This window comes from Littorina saxatilis, linkage group LG2, assembly GCF_037325665.1.
Source record: "Littorina saxatilis isolate snail1 linkage group LG2, US_GU_Lsax_2.0, whole genome shotgun sequence".
Lineage (NCBI taxonomy): Eukaryota > Metazoa > Mollusca > Gastropoda > Littorinimorpha > Littorinidae > Littorina > Littorina saxatilis.
Window position 1 is genome coordinate 41,373,959 of NC_090246.1, and position 10,000 is coordinate 41,383,958.

At 41.2% G+C, this 10,000-nt stretch overlaps 2 protein-coding genes across 2 annotated transcripts in view; both read right to left on the minus strand.

Annotated features, from left to right (window-relative positions):
• The window catches only part of LOC138959033 (uncharacterized), a 15,862-nt gene extending 11,577 nt beyond the window's left edge, over positions 1-4,285 (minus strand). Inside the window, exons 1-2 of the mRNA XM_070330397.1 lie at positions 4,227-4,285; positions 23-161 (exon numbers count right to left, since the gene is read on the minus strand). Of these exons, the coding sequence (XP_070186498.1) occupies positions 23-161; positions 4,227-4,285 (198 nt within the window). The remainder of the gene's footprint in view (positions 1-22; positions 162-4,226) is intronic.
• Positions 560-10,000, minus strand: part of LOC138959010 (uncharacterized) — a 34,888-nt gene continuing 25,447 nt past the window's right edge. The window contains exons 8-12 of the mRNA XM_070330367.1: positions 9,952-10,000; positions 8,867-9,003; positions 7,494-7,600; positions 5,782-6,059; positions 560-4,337 (exon numbers count right to left, since the gene is read on the minus strand). The exon at positions 9,952-10,000 is cut by the window's right edge and continues 122 nt beyond it. Coding sequence (XP_070186468.1) covers positions 4,322-4,337; positions 5,782-6,059; positions 7,494-7,600; positions 8,867-9,003; positions 9,952-10,000 — 587 coding nt within the window. The 3' untranslated portion in view covers positions 560-4,321. The remainder of the gene's footprint in view (positions 4,338-5,781; positions 6,060-7,493; positions 7,601-8,866; positions 9,004-9,951) is intronic.

Consider the following 10,000-nt stretch of genomic DNA (forward strand, 5'->3'; position numbering starts at 1 on the left):
CCACGCCTATCACCCTACCGACAACTTCAGCGTGGCTTCCCACGGCACCATAGTCTACGACACCGTCACCACCAACATCGGCGGCGCCTACGACCCGAAGACTGGATACTTCACGGCTACTGTGTCCGGGACCTACATGCTCTTCGTCAACTGTATGTCGACTAAAAACACCATGGAGGAACTCAGTATTATTGTGAATAACACTATCGCAGCTTCATGTTTTTCGAATTCACTGGATAGCTTTGAGCAGGGGGAAAAGTTTGGGTCAGACTTGTACAAAATGCAGAAAAGGTCCGCGGTATACGCTGGAACACCTTTGCTGGTTTTTGCATTGGAACAGATGTATAGTAGGTCGGATCATTTCGCGTTTCTGTGTGATCGGCACGTGCGTCTTTGTGGTCAGGGTTTCTTTCCTCATATGTTTCAGAGAATGAAGCGATCAGTCATTGTCAAACGATAGGAAGACGTAAGTGTTATTCAAGCCAGATTTCTCACCGTCATACGCACACACACCTTAAAATATTGCGCAGACACCCTCACAAGCGGCAAAACGAACAGATTTCGGTCAAGTTTTCATTATTCTCAGTAAAGTGTACATGTATACATATATAAATGTAAAATATTGCAAATACTGAGCATCAAAGTCCATCACTAGGTTAAAAGCATAACAAGGTTCTGACAATCTGGTCATCGTCGATTCTTTTTGTAGCTTGCTTAAAAAACAAAACTCAAATGAAAATAATTAAGCCAGGTAGATAAACATGAACAGTGAATCAAGTTCTACTGATGAACGGAAAGATGACATGAACGGATGAAACTGGACGGATGAACATGATATGAATTAGAGCGCGAAGCAGGCTGCCGATTTCGTTATTTGTGTGTGTGTGTGTGTGTGTGTGTGTGTGTGTGTGTGTGTGTGTGTGTGTGTGTATGTGTGTGTGTGTGTCTCTGTGTGTGTGTGTGTTTGTGTGTGTGTGCGTGCGTGCGTGCGTACGTACGTGCGCGTGCGTGCGCGCGTGTGTGTATATGTATGTCTGTCTGTCTGTCTCTCGGTAGTCCGTGAGGACATGTTCTTCGTGCTGAGTGAGTATATATGACTGTTTGTGCGTGTGTACGTATGTCCGTAGCGTGTATGTACACATGCATGCATGATCCTGTAAGTTTGTCTGATCAGTCTTTCTGTCTCTTCTTCATATCTAAATGTCTGTCGCAGTCTGAGTGAATGTCTGTCAAAATGTGGGTAGTCTTTGCTGTCTTTTTAAACAGATTATTTTCTGAAGCCAGCTTGATGCAGTAACTTCTAACAGCACAAAAACTATGTGACCCATTCGTCGATGGAGTAAAAAAAAAAGCAATGCTAGAGCAGCACACACATGTTTTGCGTGCTACGAACATAATCATTCAACACACATGTAAAAGAAACAAAAATCTGCGAGGATTTTCCTTTCACATGGTTTCATCAGCAGTCCCCTTCAGTAATGAACAATATGTAGTTGAAAATTGGTATTAAACCAATATTCTTGAGAAATCATCTGTTCTAATGAAGACAAAGAAAATGTTCAAGATCTACAGGAATTTGTTTAAAAACCTGGCGTTCACTGACACCAACAAACAATTATTTGGAGGACATGAAGACATAGATTGTTTTTTTCTTCTAAATAACCTACGCGTAAAAATATAAATCCATGGGGGAAAAAGTTACTTGAATGGATTGATATCCGATTTCCTCTCTCTCTCTCTCTCTCTCTCTCTCTCTCTCTCTCTCTCTCTCTCTCTCTCTCTCTCTCTCTCTCTCTCTCTCTCTCTTCTTTGCGTTTGCGTCTCTTCTTTGAGCACCATGTCAACGTTGGCGGATTTTTTTACAAACTGCCACTCCCTTCCACAACGAATTTGCAAAAGCATATATTGACAGCCTTAATCTCCTTCTGTACAAGTACAGTAATCCTACCTCTTGTCACCGAAAGAGACTGCCGTTGACACCACGTAAAAGAGCCTCTGTCGTCAAATATTGAAACAAAAAAAGTAATAAATAGAATCACAAAAAGCCTGTTGTCGACGAAGCGTAAGAATGGGAAAAAAGTAGGACAAGAAAGGAAAGGGAAGCGGGATGAGGGGCGACAGAACTGGGAAAGAAAGGGTAGGGCAGGGATGTGACCCAGGGATCGCGAGATAGCCAGTGTGAAAATCAGTATGATATCTTTTAAAGTGCGAATTCTGGTTCTCACTAAAAGCGATTTACTCTGTTCCGTCAACTAGCCAAGCCAAGTCTACAACACAGTGATTGCATTACATTATCTTCAGAACAAAAACTGTATAAACAAAATATCAACCGGTGTGACAAGTTGCCGATTTCATTTTTCAATATTCTGAGATATTTTTTTTTATATCCATAAAATATCGGAAATGTTTGGTTAACGCGATCCCCGTGACACAAAGGATTTTGCAAGCAGTGCACATAGCCAGGCATAAGGCAAATGATCAATCTGTAAAGCACGTTGGCACAGCCAACATCAAGTCCACAAACAAACAGTACTGGGAAAAAAATTGCAGTCAAGCAAAACAATGACCTTTCTGTACAAAAGGCCTGTGATGAAGATAATGAATGAAAAGAGTTATTAATTGTTGCATTTCAGTCAGAAAACGTATGACAGACTGAACGTAAACGTATTGTCGTTCAAAGTCAGAGCAGAATGAAAGAGCTACCTACTCAACACAACAATGATGATATCGTAACTGTCGTAGTTTTTGTAAGTAATTCTGTATTACTGGCAGATTACAAGTGACCACTTTTGGTGAACAAAACCAATTAAATAGAAAAGCTCGTGTCATAAAATTTCTCTCATGACAAGAGCAGTAGAAAATTGAAACCGACACCTTTGTCAATTTGAAAAATGTAGGGAAGGATTAACCCATCTTAGAAACATGTCTAGCATTGACGTGTTGACATAATGTATTTAAAAGGAACACATCTGAGAAGGCCCTCACATCGGTTCCAAAGTTAACCTACAATATTCTACGTTACAAATAATGCCACAGCGCATGAGGACTGTCCTCACATTGCAAAAGCAAGTGTCCTAAACGATTAATGTCGTAACTTGAAACAGACAAAGGAAGAGCACTCTTCGTGAGGGTTATTTGGGTTAATGTCACTGAATTATTTCCCTTGTTTATGTACGTGAAGCGGATACCAGGCTGCCGCGTCATAGATGGCGGGCCCGCTTGCCGCCAGGGGACGCTTCTAGACCACGTGTTTTTTTTTCAAAACAGAAGAGAAGCTGCGCACTGAAGCGTATTCACTGACTTTGATCGAATTAATTACCATAATTATTTATGGTGCGTTTTTGAGTAAAACGTGCCGTTACATTAAGGTACAGTGGATTCCCCAGATTCTTCAGATTCGTCAAATTCGGCATAAACTCTACCAAACGGTCAGGTCAATAGTATCCCTTTAAATCAAGTCCGTGCCTGTCGCTTAAAGAGAAAACACAGCCAACACAAATAAAGGTTCATATTTGATTAAACCAAACTAAACGTCGCCTAAATCTAGACATTTTTACTTCACATTGCTATGTCAGTCTGAACACATACAACAAAAATCGACACAATTTGTCAGCCCCCATTTCAATAAAGCCAATGACCTGTGGTAGTCTGAGTCCGTTATGCAAGTCTGATACTATGAACACTCATTATGGAATGCATCTTAAGCAACTGAGTAGTGAAGGTACAAACTGTATCTTAGACGATCATTGCGACAGTAGCATCTGTCGATGGAGTAGCACTTTCTACAGTTCATTTAGGATGAACAATTCTAATACACATGAATGTTGACTAGAGTGAGACAACAATGGTGTTGAAACTGACAAAACGAGGATTCTTTTTAACTAAGATCCAATACAAAATATTTCACAACGCATGTGATCATGTCATTCTTTCACGGACAAGAAAAAAAGGGTAACTGGTGGATTTGATTATGTGTGATGAAGTTCACACAAAGTTGACGAGTACACTCATGCTTGCATGCATGCTTGCTTGCACGCTCTCTCTCTCACCTGCGCGCTCTCTCTCTCACCTGCGCTCTCTCTCTCTCTCTCTCTCTCTCTCTCTCTCTCTCTCTCTCTCTCTCTCTCTCTCTCTCTCTCTCTCTCTCTCTCTCTCTCTCTCTGTCGCTTGCTCGCTCGCACGTAGGAGTTTGGTCCAGTCAGTCTCCTTGCACTCCCCAGCAGTACGTGATGCACGTGCCAGCAGCGGCAACATCATGGCTGCGGCCTGTGTCGCGGTCCTTCATTGTCACGGCATCCATCACAGCAACTCCTGTCTACTGTCATACTGCTTCCTCTCTGGAACACACAATATGCCTCTTCTATCAGCAACCACCATGTTTTTGGCAGATATGAGGCAGTGTAGAGACAAAAGAAACTTGCACTGTTGCAAGTGATTTTTTCGACGATTTCAAACGGCTGTAAACAAAAACAGATTTGTGGAAGATATTTTACTAGCTTACGATTAGTGCATAGATTTAAATTGTTGTCTTTTTCTGCCTCTTCGTAAATGGTGTAATACGGGGTAGGGGTGAAGTGAGCGACACGTTTGCCTGAGATCACGACTGACTTTACCCCTACCCCGTATAACACAATTTATGAAGAGGGTAAAAAAGACAACAATTAAAATCTATCAACTAAGCAACGAAAAAATCCTTTGCAACAGTGGGCGCGATTGTGGCCTCTTACTGTAAATGATTGCTTAAACGAGAAGGAATATATGTTAAAGTGATACTACTCATTTGATACCAAAGCTGACAGCTACAGGGCACTTACTCAGAGGTAAACGACAAGAAATGCTACAAAAAGGAGGAGAGGGCAACACGTGATGACAGACTATATCATTAGCTAGATTTAGAGACAAGAACAAAGCCCACCACTTTCTCTTCACCACCTCATTTTCTCTTGCCCGCTGGGATGCGCGCGCACAACGAAACTCAACAGTGCGTGTTAAAAAGTATCGCGGTTTAGACTGACGCCAGCAGAGAAGTTCTGTTCGCAGAAGAAGCGCGATGTGCGATGTGTGTTATGTGCGATTAATTTGCAACCCGAAGCTCTACTCATACAATTTATAACTGTTCAAAGTGAGACAGTTCACAAATTAAGGTCTCGACAGTTCACAAATTAAGGTCTGCCCTATTAATATAAGTATTCTATTTATATTAGGGAAGAAATAGAACTCGAAAGTCGTGAAGCGGCAACCAGCTCCGGGCCGCCATCTTTGATTTTCCCAAGCGCAACCTAGGCAAATGTATGCTACAGAAATGCAGTGAAAGATCGACTTTAGCGTCCACTCCAGACCTCAAAGTAGGAAGATATGAACAGTTAAAATAACGATCAGGTAACCTATATCCAATAGATTAAAGGTTTCCATACAGAAATAACCAAAACATGATGACAAAGTCAACGAAAGTAGATTCGTAGAATCGCCCAAATCAACGAAAGTCGTTTGTGTTTTTGGTGTGAACTTCGTTTCACCGCCAACCGGAAATGACGTGTACGCAACATTTGTGATGTAGCACTTCCTTATATGGCACGAAACGAATGTGGTTGGTTGAAAAAAGCCTGTACTAAATAAGCCTAGTATCGTGATAGAAGCGTCACTCCCTTCAGGTTCGATCATCTTTTCGTATGAACAAAAAAGTAGATGCACAACAATTGACGCTTACAGACAATACCAAACAATTGGCTTCAACGTTTCAAAAGAGTTCCAAATTGGCTACCTCTACACTGGTATACTTACATTGTCAACCTGGACGTCCCTCCATCCTCTTTCTCCACTTCCACCTCCAACTCGATCTGTTTTTCCGACCAGGTGGAGAGGGGTAGAGACTCCCCCGCACCCTCTTTCTCCTTTTCCTCCTCGCTCTGCGTGGATGACGTCAACGGCTTTGATGACGTCTCTGTACCCTTTGTGACGTCCTTTTCGTGTTTACAGTTCCTTGAGGACCATGAGGACGTCTTCCGAGAGGACGTCTCTCTCTTGTCTTTCGCCGAATTCTCCTCCATGGACGTAGTTTTCTGTAGTATCCGACAAAGACGGGGACAAAAGGGTTTAGCAAATCTGTGGCGTGAGGGAGATAAGATCTTATCTGTCTACACCACCTGCATATCTATATGTTTCAGATTTTGATGTTTCTTCCATCTCTCTCTCTCTATTTGTCTTGTCTGTCCTTACGTTTGTGTGTCAGTGTCTCTTTTTACATTTAGTCAAGTTTTGACTAAATATTCTAACATGGAGGGGGAATCGAGACGAGGGTCGTGGTGTATGTGTGTGTGTGTGTGTGTGTGTGTGTGTGTGTGTGTGTGTGTGTGTGTGTGTGTGTGTGTGTCTGTCTGTGCGTGTGTGTGTGTAGAGCGATTCAGACTAAACTACTGGACCGATCTTTATGAAATTTGACATGAGAGTTCCTGGGAATGATATCCCTGAAAGTTTTTTCATTTTTTCGATAAATACTTTTGATGACGTCATATCCGGCTTTTTGTAAAAGTTGAGGCGGCACTGTCACACCCTCATTTTTCAATCAAATTGATTGAAATTTTGGCCAAGCAATCTTCGACGAAGGCCGGACTTTGGTATTGCATTTCAGCTTGGTGGCTTAAAAACTAATAAATGAGTTTGGTCATTAAAAATCGGAAACTTGTAATTAAAATTATTTTTTTATAAAACGATCCAAAAATAATTTCATCTTATTCTTCGTTATTTTCTGATTCCAAAAACATATACATATGTTATATTTGGATTACAAACAAGCTCTGAAAATTAAAAATATGAAAATTATAATTAAAATTAATTTTCCGAAATCGATTTAAAAACAATTTCATCTTATTCCTTGTCGGTCCCTGATTCAAAAAACATATAGATATGATATGTTTGGATTAAAAACAAACTCAGTAAGCTAAAAAGAATAGATATACAGAAAAGCGTGTTCTCCTGCTCAGCGCGACCACTACCGCACTATTCTGCATGGCTTGTCGATTTCACTGCCTTTGCCACGAGCGGTAGACTGACGAAACTACGAGAATGTGGTCTTGGTGAAAAAAGCAGTGCGTTCAGTTTCATTCTGTGAGTTCGACAGCTTGACTAAATGTTGTTATTTCGCCTTACGCGACTTGTTTCTTCTTTTGGTTGTGATGCTCTCTCTCTCTCTCTCTCTCTCTCTCTCTCTCTCTCTCTCTCTCTCTCTCTCTCTCTCTCTCTCTCTCTCTCTCTATTTTATTGTGTGTTTGTGCGTGTACAGGACAGGAAGAAAAGGCCTAGCCTTAAATCTTAATCCTTGTAAAATAAAGTTCAGTTCAGTTCCGTTCCTTTCAGCGCCTTGGCTCCGCACACCAATTACCCACTGTCAATGCCTCATTGATTTTCATCAAATAGATTTTTTTTTCTCTCTCTCTCTCTCTCTCTCTCTCTCTCTCTCTCTCTCTCTCTCTCTTGTAACAAGTACGTGTTCCCACCTTTGGCTGTACTTTACATACAATGTCGTGGAGAGGCAGGAATATCCCATGATCCTTGTTACAGAAGAAGTAACGCTTTCCGTTGAAGAAGCCATCATGCCTCCCCACTGAAAAGAAAGCAATGTTCCAAGTTTACCCTTGTTTTTCACTAATACACGTGATAGTTTTGTTTAAAGCCTGATATTAATGGGCGAAGTTGGCTTCGCGAAGTCTACTTTACGAAGCTCGCTGCACGAAGCTATGGCGCTGATTTTTCGTGAAAAAAGACTTTGCTAAGTCTTCTCAAAGTCAACGTCGGGCTAAACAAAGGAAGGCCTGAAACCTCCTCTCCCGTTAAAGGCACAGTAAGCCTCCCGTAAACCATCACAGATACTGTCAGGCTTTTACACACAGTACAAACACCCTTTCATTTAAACACTCACCGCTTGAGAACATCCTAGGTGCCCTCCGTAAAGAGCGAGCAATTTTCAAAGAATTTATTTTTGCGTGGTTTATCTTACCCCTGAGCCATCGTGAACCCGTGTGATCCAGTTTCCTTTTTTCACAATGTAGTCGTCAGTTTGTAATTTGAATGCGACTCGCTGTAAGCTTATCTGCAATAGCACGTTATTATGTACCTCTGAATCTAAACGAAACAAACGGCTGTGATTCACAAGAACTCTAGCGATGGCTTTTGACTGTTCAGAGGAACTGGCGATAGGCATAAACCGTCGTCTGCTACGAGAACCACGACCTTGCGTGACCCTGCTTCCGGGCTTTTCTTTTTTCAAACTTTCAAAACTTCGAATTGTACTGATCTTGTCTTGATGAAAAAAGAATTCTTTTATGATTTAAGAATGTTTGTGTAACAAGCTGTCAATTTATTATTTAGATTTTAAAAGTTAGGTCTAGCACCAAAACGCACCACGGTCCGATTTTGTTATCAGACAATCCGCAAAATTAATTCTTTGAAAATTGCTCGTTCTTTACGTAGGGCACCTAGGATGTTCCCGTTCGGTGAGCGTTCAAATGGAAGGGTGTTTGTACTGTGTGTAAAAGCCTGACAGTATCTGTGATGGTTTACGGGAGGCGTACTGTGCCTTTAAACTGCAAACAAAGTATTATTCTTACATGACACATGTCTAAACAACAAGTGAATTTTGACTAGTCTAGTACTAAACCGAGGAGATGAAAACTAAAACCAGCCCAATACTGATGTCATTAATTCATTTTTGTTTTTGATTGGTTGGTTCTTAGCCGCTTTTGAATGGTTAATTTCAATCCCTTGTTTACACCCTGATTCTTGGCTGATTTTGGTCATTACAACCGCTGCTGGCCACTCATGAACGTCAAATATATGACAACTTTCATTCAGAAAATGAATGTCCTGGTACCTGGCGCATCAAGCTCCAGGCCGACGAAGACCATGTTGGGTTGACCGATCTTGTCCAGGTGACCGATGTAACGGATGCGTCCTGTTCGCTCCCCCTTGATCACCACGTGGTCACCCAACTGCACCTTTAGCTTGGAGCTGGTGACAGAACAATGTCAACAAGTCGCGTGAAGCCATATCAAAACATTCGGTCAATGTGAACCTTGGTTGAACCTGTTAGGCCTGAACCTAAATCATCAACACTAAAAACCAGTCATCATCGAGACAACTAAAGTAAGGCTTGGCTAGCCAAAGACTGAGACCAGTCATGCTCGTCTCCGCAAAGAAAGCGAAAGTGAGTACCTAAATAACCTAGTTTATTTAATTGTGAGCACTTTTTCAGATTACAAATATCTTTTTCTTTTTTTAATTCAGGAATTCATAAGGAATGCAATGCTGTCATTTTTAAATCTGAACATTCTATTATAATTACAAATTTGATGCATAAGCTAATTAATTATTTGTTAAGCTTTTGAGCTGAAATAACATGCCATAGTCCAGACTGAAACAAAAATTGCTTGACCAAGATTTCAAACAAACTGGTTGAAAAAGGAGGTCGTGACACTGCCACCTCAACTTTCAGCAAAAGCCGGATATGACGTTACCAATATCGCAAAACAATAAAAATAAAAGGCAGTCGAAATATTGTATAAGCCTTACAGAAGGTCACGAGTGATTATACTTCATTTGAATATCCTTCTCTCGCCAGTATATGTAATCTGCAAAAGTATCTAGCGTACTGCAAACGAAAAAGCATGGGCGAATATTGACTCTAGAGTTGGCCAGATGAGAGACAGAACCTTAAGTCCTGAAGCAGACTGAGAAACGTTATACATAGTGGACAACACCTTTTAAGACCTCCAAGCATGTTAGATAATCCGGTTTGAAAAGGGAAGGAGTCTTACATTGGAGGTCAATTTACACAGGTTATCAACACAAAATATTACAAAGCAACGTCTTAAAAAGTAGGAATTCTTGAATTGGGGGTGTGGGGGGCGTTAATAGGGGTGTTCCACTGTAGCGTAGTTTTTTGACAAGAAGACTGACTTGACAGGGAACTTGGGCAGGTCCTGGTTGAGCGTGTGGGCCAGGGATG